This window comes from Mustela putorius, unplaced genomic scaffold, assembly GCF_011764305.1.
Source record: "Mustela putorius furo isolate JIRA1106 unplaced genomic scaffold, ASM1176430v1.1 tig00003962_pilon_pilon_pilon, whole genome shotgun sequence".
Classification (NCBI taxonomy): Eukaryota; Metazoa; Chordata; class Mammalia; order Carnivora; family Mustelidae; genus Mustela; species Mustela putorius.
Window position 1 is genome coordinate 22,284,610 of NW_025422106.1, and position 16,204 is coordinate 22,300,813.

Sequence of the window (16,204 nt, forward strand, 5' to 3'; positions counted from 1 at the left end):
TTAAAAAACATGAATAGAAATAATACATTTTAAGGAAAAAAACCATTAAATTCTCCAAAATAAACCTTAGTTAGAAAAATGGCATAGTTTTGCACTTTAACGTCTGGCTTCACAGAAGACAAATGAATTCTTGTATCTGCTCTGTCTGCAATCTTTTGCAATCTGTTGTTCTGGCTGAAGGAGAGGAAGGAAAACCTGGCCTCATACAGATTTGTTGTTGAAGGGAAGACCTTGCAAACCCCCTAAGAGGGTCCCAGGGAGCCGCGGGGGTCCTGCGAGCACACTTTGACAACCGCTGCCCTAAAGGCCAGACTGATTTAAGTCATTAAAATGCAACATGATGGCAAGTCTAATTGTGTAAGCTAAATGGTGTCACAGAGGACATTATTTAACATGAAAACACAACTGTTTCGGTGAGGTTTCCTGTGCCCAGTTCTCCTCTTCACCTGTGACAGAAGCCAAGGACAGCTCCCCCTGATGTGGCACAGGATGTCTATCGTCACAAGGGAACGCGGTGCAGAAGTGCTCAAGGGCTCCTTCCAAGTAGGCTGAGGGAATGCATCTCTGTCCACTGACGCCCGCCTCCTGATCCAGCACTCCTCTTCTCAACCAGAGGTACAGGCAAGGGGACCACAGACCCAACGGACGCTGTAACCAGGGCTGCTTCCAGTTCCTGCCTGGATTCATTACCCCCAAGCCCCTGGCTTTGCTTGTGTCTGTCGAAAACCTGGCCCGCGCTATCACCTACACGAGTGCCACTAAATTCTCTCAAAGGACAGAGAGTCCTATCAACAGACACCAACTATCCGCTCGGGTAGCGGAAGGGACAACCAGTACCATCTCTTGCTGCATCCCAAGTCACTGCTTCCTGAGAAATTCATTATCTGCTTTCCCCAAGAGGGGCTTTCAGTGGGCAGGAAACCAGACTACTAAACACCATACAATTTGAGACATTAGTCATCCTTCCCCTTCCCAGGCTAAATAAATCCCTAGAATGGCTCTGGACAGTGAGGCAGGTGAAGGACAGAGGCAGATTCGTGTAATAAAGTTCTGTGTCCTTACGACAATACTATCATCACACAATCAAATGAGTCTTCAAAGAATGCACAGAGAAAATGGACAATAAGTACATGTACACTATCTTGTTCCAAAAGCAGATCAGATTAAGTCCTCACAAATTAAAACTCCTATCAAATGCGATCCGCCCTCTCAGTGTCCCTACCCAGAGGACCTGCCTTGATTCGCCTCTCTCTTCAGGATATGAGTTCTCTGGAGGCCCACAAAAACCTCACAGTCTAGGTGGCGGCCAGGTAATTGCACCCTGAGCAGATAACGAACTCGGGGTTGCTGTAACTGTTGCATCTTTCGTGTCTCAGGAGCTGGAGATTAGGATCAGTATGTCTGAGAACCCAAGTGAGTGCCATGTGGGGGGGCAGCAAAGTACCCATTCAGGCAGGTTTATGTTTTATTTTTTCAGGTGGTTAAAAATGGCCATTGTGATCTGAAGAAAGTTGCAGCTTCCAGTCCTTAAGCACTCTGGCCACCAGAAACAGGGGTTCCCAGAAGAAGAAAAATCTGCAACAAGGAGCCCAAGGTTATATTTAAGGAAACAGAAAGTCAGTTTTAGGAACTATGGAGAAATCACATTTTGCTTAAGCTGTAAATTGTTTACAGGCAATGAGAAAGAAACAAAATACGTGAACAGTCCTCAAAAAAACTGCCAGTGTTTCTGTATTGGTTAAGAGAAAGTGTAGTGTTGGTTGGTAAAGGGAAAAACGGTGTCTGTTGATACAACTCTAGATTGATGAGGTCAAATTCACTCAGAAACAGAATAGTACTGAACAGGTTAGTTTAAGGGGAAGATCTTTACCTGAAAATAACAGTTTTCTGAAATTCTACCAGAGATCTAACATTTCCCAACCTTTCAGACTTGATTAAGGTAGTAAATATATTATCATTTATGAGTTAGATGTTTTCTGTTTTTTGCTCTCTGCCTTCTATGAGGTATTTTACCTCACTAACAAATGATCTGTGGTTAATGCGGGGTGTCTTGGGGCAGCTATTTTTTGAAAAAGGTGTGACAAAATCAAGTTTCTGTTCTGCTCTGATGGGTGTGCCTGGCAGCATGGATCTAAGGAGGCTGGATTCTCGGGGCCTCATGACGTCACTGCCGATCTCTCACCTGATGGTGAGAACTCAAGGCTGAAGAAAGCTTCCAAGAAAGGAAAGCAAACACCTCACGGGCATTTGTCTCGTATTTCCAACCTCCTAATAAACACTGAGAAACTACTTCACGGGACATTAGCCAGTCATTTAAAATGAAGTTGCAGGGGCGCCTGGGTGGCTCAGTGGGTTAAGCCTCTGACTTCAGCTCGGGTCATGATCTCAGGGTCCTGGGATCAAGCCCCGCATTGGGCTCTCTGCTCGGCAGGAAGCCTGCTTCCCTCTCTCTCTGCCTGCTTCTTTGCCTACTTGTGATCTCTGTCTGTCAAATAAATCAATAAAATCTTCAAATAAAAAAAAATGAAGTTGCAAAGACCATGCAGCAACATGGAAAACATTTAAGCGATAAAAATGAAGAGCATACAAACAATATATCTTATATAATTATAACAATGTTACGAATCCAGATACGTAGGTGAAAAAAAACCTTACAAGAAATAACAAAATGATATCTTTATTCAACAGGGTAGGTGATTTTCTCCTCAAAACTTCAGAATTATTATTTTTTTAAGATTTTATTTATTTATTTGACAGAGAGAGAGAGAGAGAGCATAAGCAGAGAGAGCAGCAGAGGCAGAGAGAGAAGCAGGCTCTCTGCTGAGCAGGGAGCCCGATGTGGGACTCAATCTCAGCACCCTGGGATCATGACCTGAACCGAATACAGACACTCAACTGACTGAGCCACCCAGGTGCCCAAAACTTCAGAATTCTTATACTGGGTTTTGGCTCCTAATTCTAAAGACTACTTAAATAATAAACACTTATAACAGATTTTGGAAACATGGGAAGAGGAAGAAGATGAAAAGGTAGAAAATGAGAAGGAAGAGGAAGAGGTGGATGAGGAGCAGGAGAGAAATATAAATTTTTTTTAAAGATTTTATTTATTTATCAGATAGAGATCACAAGTAGGCAGAGAGGCAGGCAAAGAGAGGGCGGCGGGGGGAAGCAGGCTCCCTGCTGAGCAGAGAGCCCAATGCGGGGCTCGATACCAGGACCCTGGGATCCTGACCTGAGCCAAAGGCAGAGGCTTTAACCCACTGAGCCACCCAGGCGCCCCAAGAAATATAAATTTAAGGCATGACTGCAATCCCACCATCTAGAGATACACTCTATTCAGATTTTACATCCGGCCTTTAATAAAGTTCCTCCGTATAGACTCTACAAATTTAAAAAAACGAGACATCACACATGCTCTTTTATTACTAAGTACCACACAGGCTGCAGATTTTCCACTTCATCTCTTTTCATATTAATTTAAACAATACAACGACTCTAATTTTTAAGTGCGGAATTTGGATAAGCAAGCCAAAATGAATTTAATCAGTCCCCTACTGACGAAGTCTGGCTTGTTTTTTCACTCTTAGAAACAACACTGCTATGAATATCTTTGCAACTAAATCTTTGTACCTATCCTTAATTATCTATTTAATTTTTTTTTAAGATTTCATTTTTATTTATTTGACAGAGAAAGAGTGCATATGCACAAGTGGGGGAACAGCAGGCAGAGGGAGAGGAAAAAGCAGACTCCCCGCTGAGCAGGGAGCCCACCAACTCAGGGCTCGATCCCAAGACCCTGGAATCATGACCTGAGCCATAGGCAAATGTTTAACTAACTGAACCACCCAGGTACTCCAATACCTTACATTTTTAGAGAATATATAGCAAATGTGGAAAATGACACAATCGTTATGAAATGAAATTTGGCAGTGTCTATAAAAATTTCAAATGTGTTTACCCCTTTCCCTAATGCCACTTCTGAGATTTTGTCCCACAGACTTAACAATACTTGCAGGAACATAGTAAGTATTTATGCACAATAACTAATACTCATTTGGCACTTACCATGTTAGGCACGGCTCAAAACATCACGCATATATTAACTCACTTCAACCTTGTTTGTAATAGCAGAAGACAGGAAATACCCCAAGTTCCATTAGTAAGGAAACTGGCTGAATAAACTATGGTACATCCAGACAATGGAAAATAATGATGCTGTCCCGATACGGAAACATACTGATTTGAAATGCCTCCAAGACACACTGTTCAGTGAAGTGAGAGCAAGAGGCAGAGCAGGCTAACATGGTGTGTTACCTTTGATGCACTAAACCACACTGATAACCGGAAAGAGAAACTAACAGGAATGGCAACCAGAAAGAGGGGAGTGGAGAGAGACCGACAGGGAAACAAGATGCTTTTTAGATGCTTTTCTGTAATTTGATTTTGGAACACTGTGATTTTACGATTTATTAATAGAATTATACTCTAGAAAGCAAAGCAAAACAAAAGCACACACATAAATCTATAGGGTGCTTCATTTCACAATGCAATCTCATATCCACTGTCCTCATTTTGATTTTAATCCTGCAACACTGCAAGGCAGGAAGGGTTGGTGTGAATTGTCTAAAGTCATATAGCTTGTATTCAAACCCAGGTCTTCAAATTCAGCCTTTTCCACGGGGCTCAGCCCCCTCCTCTACGGCGCTCAGAGACTTGGCACTTACGGCCAAGGCAGCAGGTCACAGCACGTCATCTAGTTCGGACACCTGTTTGGCGCCAACTCCACCTGCTCACACATCCCATGTCATGTGTCCAGGTGCTGCTTATAAGATATTTTGTATTTAGATCAAAGAGATGTCATGTGTGCCAGGTGCACATACTTAGAAGACAGAGAACAGGATGGGCTGGGAGTTAAAAAAAAAAAAAAAAAGAAAGGGAACCAAATGCACCATTTATGAGACAGACATCGGACAGTGATCTAAGAAGAGGCTTTCTTTTTCCTCCAGAATAAACACAAAAGTCTGGCTGTATGGTGGGGCACATTCATGCTCCCGAACACTTTGCTAGTAAGAGAAGAGATCCTCTTACAGCTTAATACCACCAGAGGCTTTTTTTCAGAAACAAAAGCTAGAGAACTTAGAGGGAAAAGTATAGTAGGGAAACAAAGTTGTTTTGGTTATGGGTTGGTTGTATTTTTTTAAACCATCAAGTCACAACCACGTTCAATGAGCAGAAGCATACACTTCTGAGGAAGCATCCTCTGCTGGAGTCCAGAAGAAGCCTGATTGTCTCTGGGCTGAGGAGAGAAGGCAATGAACCAACCAGTCAGATTTCCCCTCCCTGGACCAGTAAGCACGATCCAGAGGAGCCTGAGAACACACACAATCCTGCCAGATCTCTAACAACGGACAGGGGAGGAAAGACTTCAGATGTCACCCAAGGGTCTATTTTCCCACTGAAACTCAGTGACTTCTCTCTGACCCCAGAATGGCCACTACTCCTCTTTCAGGCAAAACTTGCTCTTCGATCTCCTCAAAAGCTCACACTATGTCCTGGCCTCCTTCCTCAGACCCACCTGAAGCATGCCCCACATGCCGGGCACTACACTCTTTTCAGCTACTCTTGCTCTGGCTGGCCGCCCACTTCCTTACCAAAACAGTCACAACCTTTCCTAAAAACTCCATTCCCTCTTGAAGACTCACGAAGGAGCCTTCACAGTTCCAATCACTCATCTACCTTGCAATTTATCCCCTACATTATTTTGCACTTACTCTGTTGTTTATGTTTTACTTATTTGTCCTTATAATTAATTACAAACACTATATATGGAGCAAGATTTACAATCTCAAGTGTCCCAGCTTCAATCTTCCGGTCTCCTCACCGCACCTAGCACTGGAAGGGATTGGTACTGGTGCTGATATGGTAGAACAGGACAGCTGGGCTTTCATTCCTTTTCTAAAACCTGCCCCAAAGCCTTCTCCCTTGACTCATTTTCTGACTGCTCCACTCACACTATGCACCACCAAGTTCTCCCTGACTTCTCTCTAACCCCTCCCCCACAAAAGCTTCGGTGCCTTCCGATTGTCTCCCCACTGTGGGGGTCCTCTCCAGTTCTTCCTCTTTCTCTGTCATCTGCCTTCTTGGAGAAATCATCTCTTCTTTTCCCTTTCTGGGTCTACTTACCCTATATCTTACAGTCTGAGGAGCACACCACGAATGCCACTTCTGTCCCATCACAGCCCTCTTCAAGTCCCCTTCCCGTGCCCCTGGTGAATACGTATGAATTCCTTGGAGGGTCCGACACTCATTCCACCATGGTCTGTGCACGGTTCCCTGCATCCCATCAATAAATGTGAGGTGATGCTATTGCTAATGGTTGTTCCTCAGCACTAGATTTAGTCACTTCCACTGCTCTCTCTCATGAAACTAAGGCCACATGACGAGCCATCCATCCGGTAAACGGGTCATGTAGCGCAATGGTCACACTAGGGTCCTGAATTACTTTAAGATCTGAAACTGGAGCTGTGGGCAAGTTAAACAGCCCCACTCTAGAAGACAACGTTTGAGGGGGACTACTTGTTCTGCCTTCGTTTGTCCACAGGTAACATTAACAACGGTCACGACGACAGCTGACGTTTTTGAGCACTCCTTACATGCCTGGCACAGTTCTCACAACAACCATACGAGGGAGGTACAATTATGACCTATTTTATAGATCGGAAACGTATGGCTTTTGCAGGTTAAATACCATGACCAAGGTCGTAGAGCCAACAGATGGGACTGCCAGGGCCCAGGCGGTGAGGCTCCAGAGCCTGTGCTTCCCCTTTATCCCTCTCAAACCAATGCAGGAACATGTTGGAGACAATCAGGTGAAAACAGCGGGTCCTCTCCACAGGTGAAAGCAAACACACGCACAAAACTCTATGGGAACGTGAGGAATTTGTCCCCGAGACTGAGGTCTGGTTACGGTCAAAAGGAGCTACTGTGCCATAGTTTGTCCCCCCTCACACACGGTAGCCCTTTCCCAGCCACACGCTTTGATAAGGGAGCAGCAGTCAACCCGAGAGTGCATGCTTGCTCTGTCCCGCTCCCACGCACTGCTGTTTAGCCCCAGTCATGCAGGCTCTTTGGTTAATAAAGATGGACGACGGGAAGTCCCTCGGAAGGACCTCGGATACTTGGGATTTGATAACAGCAGCACTTTTCCCAAGCTGGTAGAGACATGAAAACTCCGAGGTGATATCACATATTTGTATCTCACCCCTTTCTAGAAAGTCGGAGACCTCTGCTTTTAGCTCATACAATTTTCTCTTATTTCAGTACATTCAGCTCAATATTGCCTGTAATTTACATTAATTGTGCTTGATATACAAAATGGAATCTCAAACAGTCCTGCAAATGCTGTGTTATCTTTTAGAGGGAACATACATTTTTAGGGACACTGTCTCTGTCAGAGAGCCTGGATGGCTCAGTTGGTTAAGTGTCCCACTCTTGGTCTTGGCTCAGGCCATGGCTCATGTGTCCTGGGATCCAGCCCTGCAATGGGCTTGGGGAGTGTGCCTGAAGTTTCAGTTTTTTCACATTCAACATGGGTATAATCACCCATGCTCATATCCTACTCGATGCCGTGAGGAAAAATAAATGCAAATGTATCAGCAATTTTGAATTATTATAAAGATGCTATGAATTATATATACTGAGCACCCCTGACAGAAATATGGAATACTCATTGAACTCTTCAGAGTTCTATAGCAGCATACAGTCTGAAAAATGCTTTCACACATTATTTCATTTGACAGCTATATACAAACTATAGGACCTCATAAGGAAACAGAAATTATCCATGTTGCAAAGAAATAGAAATTATACAGAGTTAAACTGTGGTCCAGGATCTATAATCAAGAAAGTAGTAACTGTCTCTCCTGGTTCCACAATACAACATTAGATGAAGGATATGATGACTTTTTTGCCTAGATATCTGAAATCATATGCAATAGTTTGGCTGGTAAGGCTAATTTTCAGGAAGCAGTAGAACTCCAGATATAATCTGAATCAGCCACATAAATTTCTTTCCAGATTAATTTCCAATATGCCAAAGTCTCTTTGATGGAAATCAAGATACTCTTTTTTCTTTCTTTTTTTTTTTTTTTAAGATTTTATTTATTTATTTGACAGAGAGAGATCACAAGTAGGCAGAGAGGCAGGTAGAGAGAGAGAGGAGGAAGCAGGCTCCCCGCTGAGCAGAGAGCCCGATGCAGGGCTCGATCCCAGGACCCTGGGACCATGACCTGAGCCAAAGGCAAAGGTTTTAACCCACTGAGGCACCCAGGCGCCCCTCAAGATACTTTCTTTTAAGGAGGAAGTCTGGAAATTTCACTAAAATTAAATCAGGAACAGAGAGGCCATTTGTGAGAAAAGATGAAGAATGTGGGTTAAGAACAATTTTAAATGTTCATGTATCTGAAAGGCACAAAAGCAATATTAAAAATGAAAAACTAATCTTTGTTCAAAATAAAAACTAGGAGACAAAATTTTTCAAAGAAATGTTTTCTGGGGCGTCTGGCTGGCTCAGTTGGTACAGCAAACAACTCTTGATCTTGGGGTGTAAGTTCAAGCCTCATGTTGGGTGTAGAGATCATTAAAAAAAAAAAACTTAAATTTTTTTTTTCTTTCAGTGACCACTGCAGAATTAGAAAATACTATTCTCCCTACCCTTACTTTAAGGTTGTATTATTTAGTATATTAAGAAACTGGACTTAATGAACATGAAAAACTTTGTTACGATAATTCCATGTTCACAGTTCTGCTGTATCAGACTTTAAAATAAGAATACATCTCAGATTAAGTGAACCAATCATGAAGAAGTCAAGTTCCATAATAAGACTGGTTCATTAGGAAGAATATCCAAAAATTCAATTTACTGACTCTCAGAAATACTTTGTTATATCCATGCCAGAATTTGATAGCTACTGAAGTTGGGTGATGGGTACAAGGAAGTTCCTTACTACTATTCTGTTTACTTTATACATGCTTGAAATTATCCATGATAAAAAATTAAGGGGGAAAAAAAGGCCAACATATTATAAAGCAGCATAGACACAAGAACTCTGGGAAATAATAGGTGCTTAGAGTTTTTTACTTGCCCCACTCACAACGTGCTATATTTGAACATAAACCTTCACTAGGTACCCCATCCCTCCTTCCTCCTCCAGATTCCCAGCCATAAATGGTGCTCCACGAGCCCCTTCTGCTGGCATGGGACATTTATGATGTCTCCAGATTCTTTATAGTTTTATATGTTCCCTCCACCACTAGTTTCTGATCACCAAAGATCATGAATCGATCCATTATTTCCATGAGTGGAGTGGATGCTACTAGAACAGAGAAGCTGAGAGAAAGCAGAGTTTCACGGCTAAGAAAACGGGCTCTCATGTTAAACTGTCGGAATTATAATTCTGGCTCAATCACCTATTAGCTAAATGACTTGCAGGTTATCTTGGTTTAAAGAATATGCCCTTTTCAGGTGAATTTCTGACTAAGAGTGAAGCACTAAAGGTTATTTCCTCTACTTTAAATTCTTAGATGTTTTTATAAACGATTTTACTCTAATAAGCTTACCAACTTTTTAAAATGAAAGACAATGTAACAAGTCCCAAAGTCTGTTCCCCTATCCGATGTGAAATCCACTTTTTTAAAAAAGATTTTTATTTTTATTTTTTTAAAGTAATCTGTACATCTCCTGTGGGGGCTTGAATTCACAACCCTGAGATCAAGAGTCAGAGCTCTACTGACTCAGCCAACCAGGCATCCCTCCATTTCTGATATGATCCATACATGTACAAAATGCTTTAAGAAGCAAGTGAAAAAAGAAAGCCATGATGCTAATACAGCATGTTAGATATGTATCCAATTTTCAGTCCAGCTGACTAAGAACACTGGAGTTCAACAAGAGGAAGTAACCCAATGGGCCCAAGTAAGACAAGAATTGATTTCTCCTTTTATGTCTCTCGGGGTCAGAAGGTACTTTTGTCCATTTTGGTAAACAGGTTATTCGATTTACTTAGTCATCTCTGTGTAAGAAAGGCCATGACCATGACCAATGGGGAAGACCAAAGCCAGGACTGGGCAGAGGGCAAGGGCAGCATGCCTAAGTATCTCTGCTGTGTTTGTATCTAGCTTATATCATCAAAACTGCTTTTTCAGAAAACACCCATCTTAACAGGCAGAAATCTCAAAGAGAATAGTAACAGACTGTTAATATTATCTACAGAAACAAAATCTCAGCAGTGAGATTTAGTTTCCATTTTTTAAATGTTGCCCTAACCACTAAGACATTAGTGGTTTTACAACCTCCGGAGATTGTAAAAAGATTGTTTCCTCTCCTGAGAGCAAGTTCTGCCTCACACATGCTGGCCAGTGCCCACCAGGCTGACAGACAAGAGGGACTCACTGGGGTGAATATATAGCATCAGCATAATTACATACTACACATACTCTCCTAAGGTCAGGCCAGGTGTGCTAATTAAGTTAGATCATATTTTCTTTTCTTACTTCCTGTTAAGTAAAAAGGAACATTGCTAAGGGGTGCCTTGCGTGGCTCAGTCAGTTAAGTAAGCATCCAACACTTGATTTTGGCTCAGGTCACGATCTCAGGGTCATCAGATCCATCCCCAAGCCCCATGTCAGGCTCCGTGCTAAAGGCGGAACATGCTTAAGATTCTCTCTTCTGGGGCACCTGGGTGGCTCAGTGGCCTCTGCTTTCAGCTCAGGTCATAATTCCAGGGTCCTGGGATCAAGCCCCGCATCGGGCTCTCTGCTCGGCAGGGAGCCTGCTTCCCTTCCTCTCTCTCTGCCTGCCTCTCTGCCTGCTTGTGATCTTTGTCTGTCAAATAAATAAATAAAATCTTAAAAAAAATAAAAAAAAGATTCTCCCTCCCTCTCCATTTGCCCCTCCCCCATATATTACTAAGAAATACACAAAAATAATTTATTTTGGCTTTGAATGAACTATTCCCTACCCCCACTCAGCTCCTATCTTTTAATTCTCTACTGAAATGCTTTGCTAAGTTATTCAAGAACAACAAAAAAGTTAGTTTAACCTTAACTAGATAGCTAAAGATTTCACCAAGAAGGATTATAGGGAGATCACAGGAATCAAGACCTCAGCTCTCAGCAAAACAGAATTAGTAAATCAGCAAAATCACTAAGTAGTAGTGAAGAGGTAAAGCTGAATGGGAAAAAAAAATAACAGAGTGGCCCAGAATCCTCTTTAAGAGTAGGTATTTAGGGGTGCGCCTTGGTGGCGCAGTTGGTTAAGCTTCCGACTCTTGGTTTCAGCTGGGATAGTGACCTTGGGGATTGAGCCCCACATCAGTCAGCTCTGCGCTTGGTGCAGAGTTTGCTCAGGATTTTCTCTCCCTCTCCCTCTCCCTCTGGCCTCCCTCCCCACTCTCTTGAGCTCACTCATTCTCTCTCTCTCTCAAATAAATAAATCTTAAAAAAAAAAAAAAAGAATAAATATTTAGGTTCAAAGTAATAAAGACAATAACTCACATTACTCAAAACAGAGCATTTACCAGACTTAACTGTGTTTATTCTCTCTTAAATGGATATCACCAAGTAGTGTAAACCCTGAGAATTGTTTTCTTTCTTTTTTTAATGCAAGTGCCTGACTTAAGCTTTGATTGCTAAGGCCTCACTACAAAAGATGCCTATCTCAAATAAACACACTGCCCGCACTAGACTAGATAAAGAGCCAGGCCACCTCCCCCACTGAGGCTCCTTTGTTTTAAGAGATCTTAGTTGATTCGATAACTGACCATTCAGGCCACTTACACCTTCTCTTCCCAAGCTTTAAGCTTCTGCTCTTATTTTTTAAATTCACCAATAAACAGTGAGACTGCGAGACCTTAGTCTTCCACCCTCAACCCCCTTTAAAGGAGAACCCCCCCCCCGCACATGCACGCTCTCTACCTGCAACCTTGAGGTGTGTCCCCCGGTGAGCTGTGTAATTTTGAGGTTCTGTAGGCAATAAATCTTTATTTTTTTCAAAATTTCCGAAATAAAAAATAGAAAAAAAAATTCCAGAATAAAAACCATAAGGCCTGGTCAAGCCACAACACTGCTTGTGGACAGGCCAACAAAAACAACAAAAACACACTACTAATCAACAAATCAAGTGACAGTTACAGATGGAAAAATAACACAGAAGCAAGCCAACAGATCCAGGCTCATCTAAACCGTAACTGTAGTCCTCTTCCTCAACACTAACCTTTCCCATAACAAACCCAGTTACAGGGACCAAATTAGACCAAAAATGAAACAGATGCTACAGAGGTTCATCTGAAGCAATCTCTTATGTTTTAAAATGTTACAAATATCAAATCCTTCCAATTCAAGACAAGTTATTCCTTTGCATTCATTTCTTAACTACTACCAATTTGCAGCATTAACTAAATCATGAGTTATCTTAATCTTTCTGCAAGGTTTGTTAAGGTCTCTAATTCACCTAATCCCAGTGTGTATTTGTCTTAAAATAAAATTCATCGGGCGCCTGGGTGGCTCAGTGGGTTAAGCCGCTGCCTTTGGCTCAGGTCATGATCTCAGGGTCCTGGGATCGAGTCCCGCATCGGGCTCTCTGCTCAGCAGGGAGCCTGCTTCCCTTCCTCTCTCTCTGCCTGTCTCTCTGCCTACTTGTGATCTCTCTCTGTGAAATAAATAAATAAAATCTTAAAAAAAAATAAAATAAAATAAAATTCATCATATAAGGACGCACCAGTTTAAAAATATACTGCCCTATAATTCATAATAGTTAATTTAACAAGCAGCCCATAACCACAGAACAATCACCGAACTCACAGAAGGGGCCCACCCAACTGAGGATGAACAGAAATGCACTTACAGCGCTTGTATTTGTTTACACAGAGATACTGAGCTGCCAAGTCTCATGGCAGATCCCAGGCATGGTGAGTGAAAATCCACCAAGGATCACATCATGGCAAGATGGAAAAGATTTAGAACAACGACAGCAGTCTTCAAATATAAATGACATCATTTATATTTGCTCACCTCCAAACGTGCACACCTGCTCCCTACCTCTTACCCTTGGAAATCCTAGTCTCTGACAAACACGGTTGGGAAATCACTATCTAAAGACAGAACAGGCAAAGAGTTGCTAAGATCTCTATTTTCTTTTTCTTATTTAGTAAGGAAATTTCTGCCTGATTCTTGGTTGGGGGGATGTGTGCTGAAGTTGGATTCCAAATGTTTGGGTATCTCTCACTGGATTCCCTACCTGCACCTCGTCAGTCTTCTAGCTAGTCTAGCAAGCTGTGGTTACTACATTTTTCCTAGCCAGAATCCATTGGCTAAATGTTCAGAATGTGGACTCTGGTAAAGAGCTGCTACAAAATACCACCCACACACATGCACATACATGCTCTCTCGCCTAATACTTTGTGGTAGTTGCCACTTTGGGTTTGAAACCCTAAAAATTAAGAAATAAAAAAGCCTTAGGGGCACCTGGATGGCTCAATCAGTTAAACATCTACCTTTGGCTCATTCATCCCAGAATCCTGGTATCCAGGCCTATATCAGGTTCCCCATTCAGCTGGGAGCCTGCTTCTCCCTCTGCCCCTCCCCCTGCTCCTTCACTCTCTCTCTCAAATAAATAAAATCTTAAATCACACCTTAAAAGGATTTTATCTACTATGAAAAGCTGTCTTTAAAAAGTATGGTCTCAAATTTTGCAAGAATATAGGCGCGTGGGTGGCTCAGTTGGTTAAACATCTGCCTTCAGGTCAGGTCACAATCCCAGGGTCCTGAGATGAAGTTCCATGTTGGGTTCCCTACTCAGTGGGGAGCCTGGGTCCTGTGCATGCACGCATGTGCTCTCTCTCACCATCTCAAATAAAATCTTTTAAAAAAAATTGCAAGAATATACCCTAAAGTGTTAATCGGTAGTGATCTCTGGGTGACAAGATTACTTTATATTTTTATTTTCTTCATTTTGTGTATATATATATATATATATATATACACCTCATAGAACGCTATAACTCATAGAATACCTGTTAGCTTTTAGCTCAATTACTATAATCTCCTTATGTCTTCTGCCTGGGCATTCCTCTGCACTTTGGACTTCACAACTTCTAAGGAGACTCCAATAAATGGCTAAAGCTTCTTGCCAATCCCATTCTCCCACTGAGAAGATTGTGACTTTCTAGAGTTGGTGAGGTAGATGAAAACGCACCAAATGCTATACAGCAAGTGTCCCGGCAAAGGGAACTCAACCTGCTCATTGGTCAAGTGGTCCTGGTGCAGAGAGGTCTACGGGGTCAGCATGGTGTGGAATGAAGGCCTGCACACACTGGTCTCAGAATCAACTGTGGGTTCAGGCAAAACACGCTGGTCACAGGGATCACGGAGCAAAACTAGATCCTCAGATTTTCTGTAGGGCAGTCTAGCTAATGAACTAATTACTGAAAAATGCTCCACACTAGGGCAGCTTTTTACCTGTATCTCTTAGGAGGCAGAGAGTAGCACAGACGCCAGTCACCCTGAGTTAGCATTACCAGACTAAGCTCACCTTTGTGGCCATGATCTTCACCCCATGAATTCTCCACTCTCCATTTCACAAATGTGCCATCCTGATCATCCTGCAAAAGAATAGATAACAGTGTATAGTCTGAAACAGATCCCTCCTGCCAACGTGTCATGGAATTTTAGCTCTTCTGCAGCTACTCAGAAAAAACAGCCTTCTCTAAAGAGCCATGATGTACATGATCAGGAACATACATATACTCTACTATAACCAAAGGGATACTCTAGTAGAAGTGAGGTTTAACTTTCTTGGGAATAAAAATACAATATACCTAACAAAATGACAAATACTGTTCTCTCCTTTACATTATATTCTAAACCAAAAATAAGCATACTAAATTGCTACTTGGCTGACAATATGAAATATTAAGTTACTAAGAGTGGTGAATACCATCGGAAGCCAGGGACCCTTGCTTTTATCAGTCAGCATTCTCTGTAAAGGCTTCACTTTAGAAATGACTCTAAGACCCGGTCAGAGTTTTAAAAAGAAAACAAACACATTCTCATCATACTGCCTAATTTTCTATTTAGTGGAACCAAGTAATGATATGCTTCAATGTGCGCTTTTACTGATTCGGTAACACAAATATTGAATTTAATAAAAAGAGACAGAATGGCAAAGCCAAAGTAAAAAGAGTATTTTCCTATAACAAAATCCAGACAGCTCTTGTTCTCCCTCCTTTATCTTCATTAATAAAATATACTCAATTATAATCTCTTTAAAGGGACAATGACACTTAATGATAACCTTCATTTATAACCTTTACTATTGGGAACAGAGCAGAACAAGAGGAAGGCTCCATCTGGGAAGACTTTTTTCTTTTACGTTTACCCAGGGCATTCACTGATGTCAAAACAACTCAAATCTTTGAGAAGACAGCTGGCTCCCAATGATTTCATCTGTCAACTCCCACTTGCATATAAGTGCATGAGTCTCACCTACATGGGATCTGACTCTTCCCTTGGCAGTTTTCTTAGATCTCAGTAATTTTCAGTCTCAGAAAAAGCCAACAATCAAGTCAACAAGTTTCAAACACCCTTATCTGTACTACCTCTTAATCTTGGCCCCAGGTACCTTCAAAACCCCACAATTAAACTATACATTTTGGAGCTAGCCTATCAGATGTCTGTTTTGGGTTTCTGTCCCCCCATCATAGTATATTTTTACTTTCCTTGTAAATATCACCGTTAGAATCTATGCAGCCTAAGATCATTTTCTATAATGAGTCTGCAAATGTTTCCTCTCCTTGGCCAATGAATTCCTGCATGACCTAGAGAGCTCTTCTCTGTGTCATCTACAAATAAGAAATAATACCTGGACCTCAATCATAGGGATTCCAAGAAATCAGCAACTAAGAAAGGATATCCCAGAATAGAGCTACTAGCATTTATCTTTGCATAATCATTCAAATGCAGTGCAAATTAGTAGGGTGGTCCAAAACCCAAACTGAGGGAAGAGAGAGATTTCAATACAGAATTCCAGTTATGATCATATAAATTCTGCTTTATACTAGTAGCATATAACGTAGTTCCATTTCCCTGAGGAAAAAAAGGCATGTTAATAAGCCATACCAAAGAACAGAAGTTCCAGAGAAAATGACAC

At 41.8% G+C, this 16,204-nt stretch overlaps 1 protein-coding gene across 1 annotated transcript in view; it reads right to left on the minus strand.

Annotated features, from left to right (window-relative positions):
* The window catches only part of BLMH (bleomycin hydrolase), a 47,165-nt gene that overhangs the window by 2,341 nt on the left and 28,620 nt on the right, over positions 1-16,204 (minus strand). The window contains exon 11 of the mRNA XM_004746921.3: positions 14,588-14,657. Within this exon, the coding sequence (XP_004746978.1) occupies positions 14,588-14,657 (70 nt within the window). The remainder of the gene's footprint in view (positions 1-14,587; positions 14,658-16,204) is intronic.